Genomic DNA, 14,024 nt, shown 5'->3' with positions numbered 1-14,024 from the left:
GTATGGAGGATTTTCTGTTTTTGTGTGTTAATGTATATTTGAGGTGTATGTGTTTTTTTTGTTTTGTTTTTGTTTCCAAACCTTTCCCTTGGGAATTTAAATAAAATAAAGGTGCGAACTGGGAAGGAAATTGTGTTGGGAGAGAGTCGAGTTATTGACTAGACTGGTGGGGTCAGGCGTGCAGGCGGCTCAGGCTGGCTGGTCGGTTCTGGCTGAAATGTTATATAGAGAATGTTTTAATAAAGATATTTTCCTTTTCTTAAGCATTGTTCATTTGTTAGGCTATTGGTTAAAGGTGCAACACATTATTTATTATTGAATTATCTTTGATCTAGTTCAGTCTTATTAATCACTTAAACATATTTAATAATGATATCTTACTTAGTTTGATGAATGTGGGCATTTTTGCTTACTTTTTGTTCTAAATGGAGACGGCATATTGGATTGTGTAAAAATACAGGAAATAAGAATTAGATGCCCCAAGAAATTGGAGACCCCCAGAACCCACACCAGGTTATGTCCCCCCCACGCCCCCACTTCTAAAACCAAGGTGACGCCCCTGCTTGTAATGCCCCCTATCTTTGTAATGCCCCCTATCTTTGTAATGCCCCATAAACTTTGATTGTGCATTCATTGGAGTTTCACACATCTTTCACCCCCCTCATTCAGGCAAAATCAAAGTTTGCTGTGAAATACCATTTTGTTTAGTTACCAATACATCAGATAATAATAGGCTCACCATTTAGTCATTTAAATACCATTTGATCCACTAGAAAAAAATACAAGATAGAAAACTAAAAACTGTTCTTGTATTCTTGTAATCTTGCATTGTATTTTACAGTATTGTATTATGCTTATGTATTGTAGTGGTACTGTGCGTGGCTCAGTTCACAAGAGCATGGCACTAGCAACACCAGATTTGTGGGTTTTGGTCACATACCAAAATGTGTGGACTGTTGTCACTTTGGATTAAGGTGTCTGCTACGTAAATGGCATATATTAGAGTATTACAGTACTGTATTGTCCAATGCAATTTTTGTAAAGCAGTGCGTATAGGTTTACCAAACGTTTAAGTGATCATCAATTAAGTGCAATTGTACTAACTAATAGTAAAATGTATTTTAACAAAAGAGAAGAGAATCATATCAAAAGTAATGTGAGCACTGCAGTGTGAAAGGCAATTACTTTATATGAACCTATATTGCAATGTGAAAGTATTTTCTAGATGAAAAAGTGACTATGATTTTGTGTGTTGTACTTAGTCAATTGAAAATGTGCTTAGAGTTTTGAAACAAGCCATTTCGATTATCTGTTTTGAGTTTTGTATGAAGAGTTGTGACAATTTAACACATACTTGTGAAAATTGCACAAGTGATTGAAAAAAACTGTACTCAATCACCTGAAGCCATTTTAACAAGTTATACTACATACACTTGAAATACATTCATAGAAATTGCTTAACATTTTTAAATAGGAGAATTTGACATAAAGCACCATGTACGCAGTACAAATATTTAGAAACATTGCCAAGAATTAGGATCTTGTACAGAACGTGTACACTAAGAATGATGAAATCAGCTTTATTTTGATGCTGTTCACTAAGATGGTCGGAAACTCAGATGAAACCTACTTTTTTAGTGACAAAAATTATTCGATTTTTGTCTAAAGTATAAGCCAAACAAAGTGGAGGAAAACCTTGCCGGCATCAAAAATCTAAGCAGTGCTGTACTTCTCTGATTCTTCAGTCAGGACTATGCCCTCTCACACAAAACATACACTTGTGGGATGATGTCATGTGTGTGAGTGGGTGGGGGGAGCTTCAGAATGTATCAAAACAGAGACAGTGTAATGACAAAAAAACACAGATCAAGTACTTTTGACAGGGCCCAGTATTTCTTTTACTTTATGGTTTGTCTTGCCACATGATTAATTGAAACCTGTTTTGGACATCAGAAGCTCTGGTCCAGGATGTTTACGCACAGCTTGCTGATGCTGAACCTTCTTGTAGAAGAAGGCGGCTCAGCATCAGCATGCTGCACGTCAACGCCCTGGACCAGAGCTGGGACACCAGGGCCTATTTGGATGCTGAAGGACACTGCTGTCCGTCCACAGCTGCAGTGGCACATGGGTCAGACTCCATGGCCAAGACCCAGGATGATAATCTGAATGCTAATACACTGGAGAGGGATCAAAGTCTGTGCAGTGCTACAGGATTAAAGTACACACTGGACATTTTGTTTAGCGATACATTACATTAGCCTACATTAAAATGAGCTTCTACTGTATTCTGTTACTGCTTCCCGAAGTGTGTTTATGTTTGTCGTGTATAGCATTCTTTGCTGTCTGTAGGCCAATGCAAATGTTGTTGTGCGTGTAAAGAGTTAAAGTAGTGTAAAACTGTTTTAGGGTTAATCTACTGTTCTCTAGAAGCAATGGCTTGTAACCTATTTTCCCTATCTAGAACACCTCTCAATGTGGGGTTTCTGACTAACCTGGTGGGCTATATCCAAAACTCCTAATGAGAATGACATAAGTGCATAGAACCATGACATACTGTAGGAATGACTAACAAGAGAAAAAAGATGACCAAATATCGGTAGACTACAATACATGTCCTGAACAACAGTGGTGAAAATAGGGAGTGTGATGATGATGAATAGTGTTGGCCTAACTCACACTGTTTGAGTGGTGTGCGCTCAAAGCAAAGCCATCTTTAAGAGCAGAGGACTGGAGGATTGCTGGGGGCAGCCAAAGTGATTTCATTGGATGAGGGGTCTGATCCCTGCAGATGGCAATGGTCACTCTGGCAGCATCAGCACCAGGCCAGCAGCATCATAATGATGACAACAACACTGTGCTCAGATGAGCTCAGCTTGGCATAGAACACAACTTACATAGTACAGCGAATACAGTCTTGTTCAACTTCCATTCACTTTTCCCCAACAAAGTTGGCACATCTCGAAGACTCAAGAAAGACATCCAAGGGACAGAGGCCCTATAGGCTTTGTAATACAAAATGGTAAGCAGGCGTTTGCCTTTGCTGGTGCAGAGTAAACATGAGTGCACTGATCTCCTTTCCTGCATCCCAGGAATCAATGGCTGACACAGCAGGACAGGCTCTCTCCTCTCTCCGTTCCCCTCTCTCCTCTCTCTTCTCTCTCCACTTTCCACTCTCCTCTCTCTTCTCTTCTCTCTTTTCTCCCTTCTCCTCTCTCTTCTCTCCTCTCTCCACTTTCTCTCTCCTCCCTCCTCTCTCCTCTGTCCTCTATCTCTCTCCTCTCTCCACTCTCATCTCTCTTCTCTATTCTCTCCTATCTCCCCTCTTCTCTCTCCTCTTTCCTTATTCCTCGCTCTTGCCTCCTCTCTCTTCTCTCCTTTCTCCTCTCTGCTTTCTCCTCATTCCTTTCTCTCTTCTCTCCTCTCTCTTCTCTCCCACCTGTCCTCTACTGTATCGCTCTCCTATCTCTCAGAGTTAACATTGTACACTTACATACAATGTTAACTCTGCTATTAAACTAAAGCCATTCAAATAGTGTGTCCTTGTGTTAACTTTGCCCTTTAACAGGTCATTAAAGAACAGGATACTGCATGCATAATGAAGTCAAGGTGTTTGACATTGAGGTGTACAGATATTTCCAAAAGGCTATCAGCAAACACCAGTATCAAACACACATCCTTTAACCTTAGATAACCTTAAGAACACCTGGAGATGAAAAAACCTCCCTAACACAGAGCAGAGAACAGAGCATAGTTATACCTTTACAGAGTAAACAGAGCACAGGCATACCTTTAAAGAATAAAAGCGATTGTTGGGATCCAAGCCTCCAGCAGAATGCATGACCTTTCCCTTTCCTCTTGTAGTTAAGAGTGCTGCTGAGCCGAAGAGAGGAGGCTGAGCCGAAGAGAGGAGGCTGAGCCGAGCTGAGCTCCGTAGCACCAGCGTGCCTCTGCTGCCGGGACAGGCACACACGCGGCTAAGCAATCTACCCTCTCAACATGCCAGGAACCGACTTACAAACGCACCACTCGCTGCCTCTGATGATTCAGCCAATTATCCACCAATCCTGCATGAGATTACAGCAGTGACATCACTGGTGTCCAGCCTCTTATATAAAAGAGAGCTAGCTGGTGCTAAGCCACTGTGTTTCCCTCTTTTGTATGGCTTTCAGTGTATAGCCCCTGTAGCAGCAGCTTGCTATCGCTGCACTGCTCCATACCGCACCGCAGAGCACAGAGCATCGCCTTGCGCCTCCCCTGGGGCCGCTGGGAGAGTTCCCAGTATCTGCAGCATGACCTGTCAGCTCAGCCACTCTGGCCTGACCTTGCTCTCTCTCTCTCTCTCTCTCTCTCTCTCTCTCCCCCTCTCTCTCTCGCTCTCTCCCTCTCTCTCTCTCTCCGTGCTGATTGGAGCTCAGGTAAGCCATGGGGCAATACAAAAGATGGAAAGCCATCTCACCAATGTAGCCAACTAAAACCCTTCTGTGCAGTGTAGGGGCCTAAGTTCATTATTGTAAATGCTGCATTGACTCCCAGCACCAGAACAATATTTGTCTGCGTATCACTGCCAGGGTTGAACAAGGACAACAATGTCACTGACAATTAAGTAATTCAATTCTTAAGCATTGATTCTATGACTCTATTGTAGTCACACTGGGATGTGCTTCGATAGAGAGACCAGTGAACATTTTCAAGCACTTTAAAAATAAATCAGAGGGCTAACTTACCACACTTCTGCGTCCAGGAGTTGACACCTGAAAAGACAATATTGTCATTATCAGCATTGTTTAGCAAGCAAGCACATGGTATGAAACCTAACAACTTCAAAAGCAACTTTGTAACCTGTGCAAGGCAGAAGCTGTCCTGCCTTCCAGAAGTCTTGCGGCTGCGTCCCAAATGGCACCCTATTCCCTAATCCATTTTGCAGAGCCCTGGTCAAAAGTAGTGCACTATAAAGTAATAGGGTGTAGGGTTGGATGGTATCCAGATTTTATACCGTCACACCGTTTCTGTACCATACCGGGGTACACGGTATTACCAGAACTGCACACAAGGGGCGCTATAAAACTAATTAAACAAACATTTAGGAAACAGGGATCTTGATCCAGGAGGGGGTTGAATATCTCTGCTGTAACCAAGAAGCTTGATCTTTGACATGTAACCACTTAGCTAGCAAGTTAGCAAACCAAATGCATAGCTGGAGCCCTGAGCTGCATATCATTTACTTGACACATCTTAGATTTCTTATAGTTATCCTTAATTTATGGTTATAGGTAGTGGTGTAGCACGAACCCCCGCAGCCCCCGCGGTATTGAAAATCATACCGTCGGTATTTCATGGTTCACCTGTGGTTCACCTGTGGTTCATCAATCAAATCCGTTTGAGCCACCGGGTCTTCTCAGCAGGGTTGAGGACAGAGAGTGAATTACTTTAGGCCAAATATTTGCCAAGGGAGAGCCCGGCATATAGATAGCTTTGAGCAACTACGGGACTAGAACATAATGAAAGAATATCTAATATATATGATGATGATGCCTCTGAATATGAGTCTTATATATATGAATGCAATGAATGCAGCGAAGCCATGTGTGCAGATTTCTTTACACTCCACTAACATATGTAGAAAAGGATGATGGTCTCATTACAGGAAACCTATGAAGACGCAAGCCCAGTGCAGTCAAAATGCTGTCTTTCCTGTGTTTTGTATCATATTGTATAGCTGATGAACAGCTGACAAAACTAACACTGTAAAAGTGTGAAGAAATTTGATCAGTGTTATTTCCTGATAGCTGCTGGTTGAAAATACAATCTACACAGGACCTTCTAATTAGCAGAGGTGCGTTCAGTTCACTTGAACGTTTGCCACTTTGCGGTACGGTTTGTGCTGAACAACACGTTTCGCCAAAGCTTTCTGGTACATTCTTAAAATGTAAAATCTATTTAATAGACTTTGAGGTACGTTTGCTCCTGATTGTTGGGTATGGCGAGGTGTGGCTTGAAGCAATGAGTGACGTATTTAAAGGGAAATGGCCATGCTGACAGTGTTCCCCAACCCCCAACCCCTCCCAGTTGTTCAACTGGTCGTTCAGTACAGCACCGTTTCCATTCAATGTAATGTTCCAGAATGTAAAAACATACTGAACACAGCCCAGGTTTTGCATGGGTTGAGTTTTGGCTTGCCTGGTGACATCACCAGGCGGTATACTGTAAGTTAATATAGAACAATAACAAAGATGGTTCAAAATCTTTCTGCCAATAACAGCTACTTTCAGATTACATGTCCCTCCCCACTCAGACCAGACAGTCCTAGTTTTTGAGAAATCGTTTTTTTATTGCTAAAAGGCTTTTTTGTTTCTTTTTGACCATTTTAATGGAAAACTATTAACCTGTTATGGATAGGGGGCAGTATTTTCACGGCCGGATAAAAAACGTACCCGATTTAATCTGGTTATTGCTCCTGCCCAGAAACTAGAATATGCATATAATTAGTAGCTTTGGATAGAAAACACTCCAAAGTTTCTAAAACTGTTTGAATGGTGTCTGTGAGTATAACAGAACTCAAATGGCAGGCCAAAACCTGAGAAGATTCTGTACAGGAAGTACCCTGTCTGACCATTTCTTGGCCTTCTTTATCATCTCTATCCAAAACAAAGGATCTCTGCTGTAAGGTGACATTTTCTAACGCTCCCATAGGCTCTCAGAAGGCGCCAGAACGTTGAATGATGACTTTGCAGCCCATGGCTGAAAAACAGTAGCGCATTTGGTAAGTGGTCGATCTGAGAACAATGAGACGGGTGTGCACGTGCACGTGAAGAGTCCATTTTAGATTTTGAGTCTTTGAACAGAAAGGACGTCTCCCGGTCGGAATATTATTGCTTTTTTACGAGAAAAATCGCATAAAAATTGATTTTAAACAGCGTTTGACATGCTTCGAAGTACGGTAATGGAATATTTTGAATTTTTTTGTCACGATACGCGTCCGCGCGTCACCCTTCATTACCCTTCGGAAAGTGTCTTGAACGCACAAACAAAACGCCGCTATTTGGATATAACTATGGATTATTTGGAACCAAACCAACATTTGTTGTTGAAGTAGAAGTCCTGGGAGTGCATTCTGATGAAGAACAACAAAGGTAATCCAATTTTTCTTATAGTAAATCTGAGTTTGGTGAGTACCAAACTTGGTGGGTGTCAAAATAGCTAGCCCGTGATGGTGAGCTATCTACTCAGAATATTGCAAAATGTGCTTTCACCGAAAAGCTATTTTAAAATCGGACACCGCGATTGCATAAAGGAGTTCTGTATCTATAATTATTAAAATAATTGTTATGTTTTTTGTGAACGTTTATCGTGAGTAATTTAGTAAATTCACCGGAAGTGTTCGGTGGGAATGCTAGTTCTGAACGTCACATGCTAATGTAAAAAGCTGGTTTTTGATATAAATATGTACTTGATTGAACAAAACATGCATGTATTGTATAACATAATGTCCTAGGAGTGTCATCTGATGAAGATCATCAAAGGTTAGTGCTGCATTTAGCTGTGGTTTTGGTTTTTGTGACATTATATGCTAGCTTGAAAAATGGGTGTCTGATTATTTCTGGCTGGGTACTCTGCTGACATAATCTAATGTTTTGCTTTCGTTGTAAAGCCTTTTTGAAATCGGACAGTGTGGTTAGATAAAGGAGAGTCTTGTCTTTAAAATGGTGTAAAATAGTAATATGTTTGAAAAATGGAAGTTTTCGGATTTTCGAGGAGTTTGTATTTCGCGCCACGCCCATCATTGGATATTGGAGCAGGTGTTCCGCTAGCGGAACGTCTAGATGTAAGAAGTTAACCTCTTGGGGCTAGGTGGGACGCTAGCGTGCCACCCGTGGTGCACTCCATCAACAGCAGGTGCATTTCAAGAGCGGCAAATTTGAATCCAAATAAATGTCAAAATTCAAATTTTTCAAAAATACAACTATGTTACACCATTTGAAAGATAAACATCTCCTTAATCTAACCACGTTTTACGATTTCAAAAAGGTTTTACGGCGAAAGCATAAATTTAGAGTATGTTAGGACAGTACATTTACAAGAGTTGTGTGTAATGTTTTGTCAAGTCAAAGACAGGGTCACCAAAACCATAAAACCAGCTAAAATGATGCACTAACCTTTTACAATCTCCATCAGATGACACTCCTAGGACATTATGTTAGACAATGCATGCATTTTTAGTTCTATCAAGTTCATATTTATATCCAAAAACAGCGTTTTACTATGGCATTGATGTTGAGGAAATCGTTTCCCTCCAATAACCGGCAGTCAAGTCAGTACCACAAATTAAATAATTAAAATTAGAAAACATTGGTAAAATATTATATTGTCATTTAAAGAATTATAGATTTACATCTCTTGAACGCAATCAACTTGCCAGATTTAAAAATAACCTTACTGGGAAATCACACTTTGCAATAATCTGAGCACTGCGCCCAGAAAAATACGCGTTGCGATACAGACTAGACGTCATGTTGGGGAGATCTAAAATCGAAAATACTATGTAAATAATCCATTACCTTTGATTCTCTTCATCAGATGTCACTTCCAGGTATCACAGGTCCATAACGAATGTAGTTTTGTTCAAAAAAGCTCATCATTTATGTCCAAAAATCTCCGTCTCGTTAGCACATGATGTAAGCCAGCCGGACTTCTCGTCATGAACGAGGGGAAAAAATATATTTCCGTTCGTTCAAACATGTCAAACGTTGTATAGCATAAACCATTAGGGCCTTTTTTAACCAGAGCATGAATAATATTCAAGGTGGACGAATGCATACTCTTTTATAACGTATTGGAACGAGGGTACCCAACATGAACTAGCGCGCCAGGTGTCTAATGGGCCATCATCGTTCCATGGCTCTTGTTCGGTCAGATCTCCCTCCAGAAGACTCAAAACACTTTGTAAAGGCTGGTGACATCTAGTGGAAGCAATAGGAAGTGCCAAAATATTCCTAAACCCCTGTGTTTTTCAATGGGATAGGTTTAAAGTCAATACAAGACATCAGGTATCCACTTCCTGTCAGAAAATGTCTCAGGGTTTTGCCTGCCAAATGAGTTCTGTTATACTCACAGACACCATTCAAACAGTTTTGGAAACTTTAGAGTGTTTTCTATCCATATATAATAAGTATATGCATATTCTAGTTACTGGGTAGGATTAGTAACCAGATTAAATCGGGTACATTTTTTTTATCCAGACGTGCAAATGCTGCCCCCTAGACCCAACAGGTTAAAGTACGGTATTTAATTGTAACCCAGAAATGATTTGATTTTGAGATATTTATTTTAAAGGCTGCATTGGACCGTGGTCTTCCTGTCTGGGTTGGCGCCCCCCCTTGGGCTGTGCCGTGGCGGAGATCTTTGTGGGCTATACTCGGCCTTGTCCCGGGGTGGTATGTTGGTGGTTGGAGATATCCCTCCAGTGGTGTGGAGGCTGTGCTTTGGCAAAGTGGGTGGGGTTATATCCTACCTGTTTGGCCCTGTCCGGGGGTTTCATCGGATGGGGCCACAGTGTCTCCTGACCCCTCCTGTCTCAGCCTCCAGTATTTATGCTGCAGTAGTTTATGTGTCGGGGGGCTAGGGTCAGTCTGTCACATCTGGAGTATTTCTCTTGCCTTTTCCGGGGTCCTGTGTGAATTGAAATATGCTCTCTCTAATTCTCTCTTTCTCTTTCTTTCTTTCTCTCTCTCGGAGGACCTGAGCCCTAGGACCATGCCTCAGGACTACCTGGCTTGATGACTCCTTGCTGTCCCCAGTTCACCTGGCCGTGCTGCTGCTCCAGTTCCAACTGTTCTGCCTGCAGCTATGGAACCCTGACCTATTCACCGGACGTGCTACCTGTCCCAGACCTGCTGGAACCCTGACCTATTCACCGGACGTGCTACCTGTCCCAGACCTGCTGTTTTCAACTCTCTAGAGACAGCAGGAGCGGTAGAGATACTCTCAAAGATCGGCTATGAAAAAGCCAACTGACACTTACTCTTATGTTACTGACTGGTTGCACCCTCGACAACTACTATGATTATTATTATTTGACAATGCTGGTCATTTATGAACATTTGAACATCTAGGCCATGTGCTGTTATAATCTCCACCCTGCACAGCCAGAAGAGGACTGGCCACCCCTCATAGCCTGGTTCCTCTCTAGGTTTCTTCCTAGGTTTTGGCCTTTCTAGGGAGTTTTTCCTAGCCACCGTGCTTCTACACCTGCATTGCTTGCTGTTTGGGGTTTTAGGCTGGGTTTCTGTACAGCACTTTGTGATATCAGCTGATGTAAGAAGGGCTATATAAATAAATTTGATTTGATTAAGCTGTCGTTTGCATAAATTGTTTGTATGTTCCTTATAACTGTTTTATGTCTCTCTTTTTGTTGTGGATTTTTATGAAATGCATGTGAGCAACAGACAATCAAGTTTACATAATCTAATCTAAATCAAATTACTGATGATTGAAGTGTGTGATAAGTGTGTGAGGTGATTTAAAATTAGGTCATCAAATCCCATTTTGCGCACAGAGATTAGTCAGGAAAATGGTGCTGTAGGCAGAAGAGATAACTCATCATTGAACATGGCTCTCAACAACCTAGATAGCTTTCTGATTCACAACCACTCTAATTAAGAGGGTGTAACATAGGTACAAGATAGTATTAAGCACAGGATCAGAACAGACTCATCCACCTGTCAGTCACCACACCAGTCAATGCAGACAGAGGATTGTATTTTGGGGGTTATACAAAAAGCTGCTTTACTGTCAACAGCAAATGGATAATGAAAACAAATCTCTTCGGAAGTGATTATAGCAGCACAGATGCTGGTAGTGCATAAACATTTTAGTTTTTAATTTAATCTGGACTAGTTTGCAAAATGTTCATTGCATCCTTCCTTCCAAATTAAATCAAACATTATTTGTCACATGCTTTGTAAACAACAGGTGTAGACTACCAGTGAAATGCTTACTTATGGGCCCTTCCCAACAATGCAGAGAGAAGTAATAATAAATACACAATGAGTAGCGATAACTTGGCTATATACCAGTACCGAGTCGATGTGTAGCGATATGAGGTTATTGAGGTAGATATGTAGATATAACTAGGAATAAAGTGACTAGTCAACATGACAGATACCAAACAGAAGCAGCAGTGTATGTGATGAATCAAAACAAGTTAGTGCAAAAAGGGTCAAGGCAGATAGTCCGGGTAGATATTTGGTTAACTAATTAACTAACTACTTAACAGTCTAATGGTATGGGGGTAGAAGCTGTTCAGGGTCCTGTTGGTTGCAGACTTGGTGCATCGGTACCGTTTGCCGTGCGGTAGCAGAGCGGACAGTCTATGACTAGGGTGGCTGGAGTCTTTGACAATTTTTAGGTCCGTCCTCTGACACAGCCTGGTATAGAGGTCCTGGCAGGGCAGGGAGCTCGGCCTGTCCTGGGCCGTGTGCACTGCCCTCTGTAGCGCCTTGCGGTCGGATGCTAAGCAATTCCACAAGCACTCACAGACATGCTAAACTGAGGTTGACGTCAGAGGCCCGTGCAGTTGCTGGATATTCCCTTAGGAAGCCCATCACCCAACAATGCAGCCAACCCAAATACCGTCCCAGTTCTATGCAGTGCAAGATATAAGCAATAAGCTATATGCTACAAGCTATAACTTTGCCCACAAGCAATTTTCAGCCTGGTTACAGACACCCATGGTCCTGTGATCCCTGGTCAAAATGTGTGCACTGTGAAGGGAATAGGCTGCCATTTGGGATGCATGCATCTTGACTGATCGCTTAACTCAAGGCTCTCTGATCGTTAGCAGGGCACTTGGCAGGCACCCTGAAACTACCCTCTAGGATATGATTAAGCAACCTCATAGATCAATCAGGCTTATGAGTTCATAGGTTGCACTAATGTGCCTGTGAATCGGTGAATGTCTGTGTAAACATACTGTACAATCTATTTCCCTGGGTTCAAATACAGTAGTACTACATGACCTTGGTGCATGGGGTCACTACTGGTTTTACCAAATTAAAATCAAATGTCATCTGCCAGAGAAGAAGCACTTACTGACTATAATTAGGAATTTAATGAAATGTGTATAGGCCTGCAATGGTAAGCTACAGTCTTCAGTCACAGAAAGTCCGCTTTTTTATTCAGATTCACTCATTTATTTATGAGCAATATGTTGATATTCATATTTTATAACCCAGTGGTATAATTTGTCCTGGTTGACTCACCAAATCTTTGTGCAAGGAATTTCCTCCTAGAAGAAAATGAAGAATTTTGTTCTATTATATTCTACATGACACGAGTCTATAGACTATTGAGGAAAAGAGAACTATATCTAAATTCACTGATATTATAATGAAAAAAATGTGAAGCCTATGATAGAATGTCTTCATAACATCAATCAAAGCTGTCCAAAATATTTCCTTGACCAAAATTGCATTTCACATTTATGCATAGGTTAGAACGCTTGGTGTGTGAAAAGAATATGGCATATTTTATGCTACTGCAGGTGGTTGATATAACCACTGTAGCAGATTTAGAAAATATATATACCGGCTTTCCTGTTTATCTAATTGTATCAATGTCTGTGGTGATATCGGCTGTGACACTGTACTACATTCCACATGCTACTTGTCATCATCTAAATCACTTTCACCGCCAAATATCTGGATCATAAAAGATGCACGCGGGATGTAGTCAATGTGCGCCACAAAGAAAATAACGTCCGCTGAGAGCAGTGCAATGGGGGGTGAGTGGCTCCTTACCGTTGGCAGTAGCGGCTCCATTTGAGCTCCTTGGTCCTTGATGTCCATGTTCTGTTGCGTGAACAATAATGGATCCGTGTGTATGGAATGGTGGTAGTCAACTGTTCTTTTCACTATTCCTGTCAGGTCTGAAAAGTGCGGTGCAGAAGAACCACGAATTGACACGCTATGGTCACATGTTTAGCAGTCGTGAAGCCCTGCCAGATAATTATTCCTCACAGGGGCGCAGCTTATATTATATCCATGCTAACAAACCATGAGCATCCCTTTTGCCTTGTCGTGATGCGGCAGAATAGATTATCGGGCCCTTCTCTTACCCATGATGTTGGTAGGCTACCTCTTGAACGGATGATGTTGGTAGGCTACCGTATCTCAATGAAGTTTTTGTGATAACAAAATTACAATTCTAAAGAACAAAACAGATTCAACACAGGAGACAAACTTCACACAACTCTGACACAAACTACAGTACTAGGCGAGAAACCAGAGCATATAATGTCATTTTAAATGTCCATGTCTTTTAAAAGTCACGTTTATTTTAAGTGTATTCGTTTTATTTATTCAAATGTGTAATGGGTAGTGTATTAAGGATAGATGTGAATGCATGGCAGTAAATATGTGGCGGAGAAAAAAGTCCATCTATACATAACATATTCTGCCATCTCTTGGCTGGTCAAATGCAATGCTCAGGTCATAGGTCATGATAATGTCTCACTATGCCCTATTCCCAGAACAACTGTTGCTTCTCCAAGCCCTTACACACCATATACAGTCCAACTCTGAACATGTCTCCATCTCACAACCAGCAGCTCCCCCTGTGCACTCGCTCACTCACCACAGAGATCAGGGCCCATCCTAATAAATTGTCTCAGATTAGGAGTGGATCAAAATGGATTAGGATCTCATGGACAGGCCTTGGAGGATACCAAGTTAGGACATCACACTACTCAGACTGATCACACCTGACCATTACTAGGCCATGCTCCCGTCATCCAAATTCAGTGTCCAACTTGGCCTTGGTTCGAAAGCATGGCAGCATTTCTCCTTTGGCTCTCAGCATTAAAGTGGGAGCCCACGTTGCCCTCCATTAGGTTTCAGCTGTGCTCCAGTCCCACTCTAAACAACACATCTCTTATGCCCGGTACCAGTCCCATGTCCTCAGAAAGCTCTCATCATCCACCTCAAACATCATCACTCCTTTCCCCTGGGCACAATACCTGTTGCTAGGCA

General features: G+C 41.7%; 1 protein-coding gene across 3 annotated transcripts in view; it reads right to left on the bottom strand.

Moving 5' to 3' along the window:
- LOC106586186 (sodium-driven chloride bicarbonate exchanger) overlaps positions 1-13,100 on the bottom strand; it is a 48,210-nt gene extending 35,110 nt beyond the window's left edge. Inside the window, exons 1-2 of one of the 3 annotated variants that reach the window (XM_045707667.2) lie at positions 12,795-13,100; positions 4,725-4,751 (exon numbers count right to left, since the gene is read on the bottom strand). In XM_045707667.2, the coding sequence (XP_045563623.1) occupies positions 4,725-4,751; positions 12,795-12,842 (75 nt within the window). In that variant the 5' untranslated portion in view covers positions 12,843-13,100. Of the gene's footprint in view, positions 1-3,787; positions 4,192-4,724; positions 4,752-12,794 lie in introns of those variants that run through there. The other 2 variants (XM_014173158.3, XM_014173157.3) reach the window with 2 other exon arrangements.
- Positions 13,101-14,024: the final 924 nt, after the last annotated feature.

This window comes from Salmo salar, chromosome 25 (assembly GCF_965601325.2).
Source record: "Salmo salar chromosome 25, fSalSal1, whole genome shotgun sequence".
NCBI lineage: Eukaryota > Metazoa > Chordata > Actinopteri > Salmoniformes > Salmonidae > Salmo > Salmo salar.
Note: the sequence above shows the minus strand (reverse complement) of the source record. Positions and strands in the feature narration are given on the sequence as shown.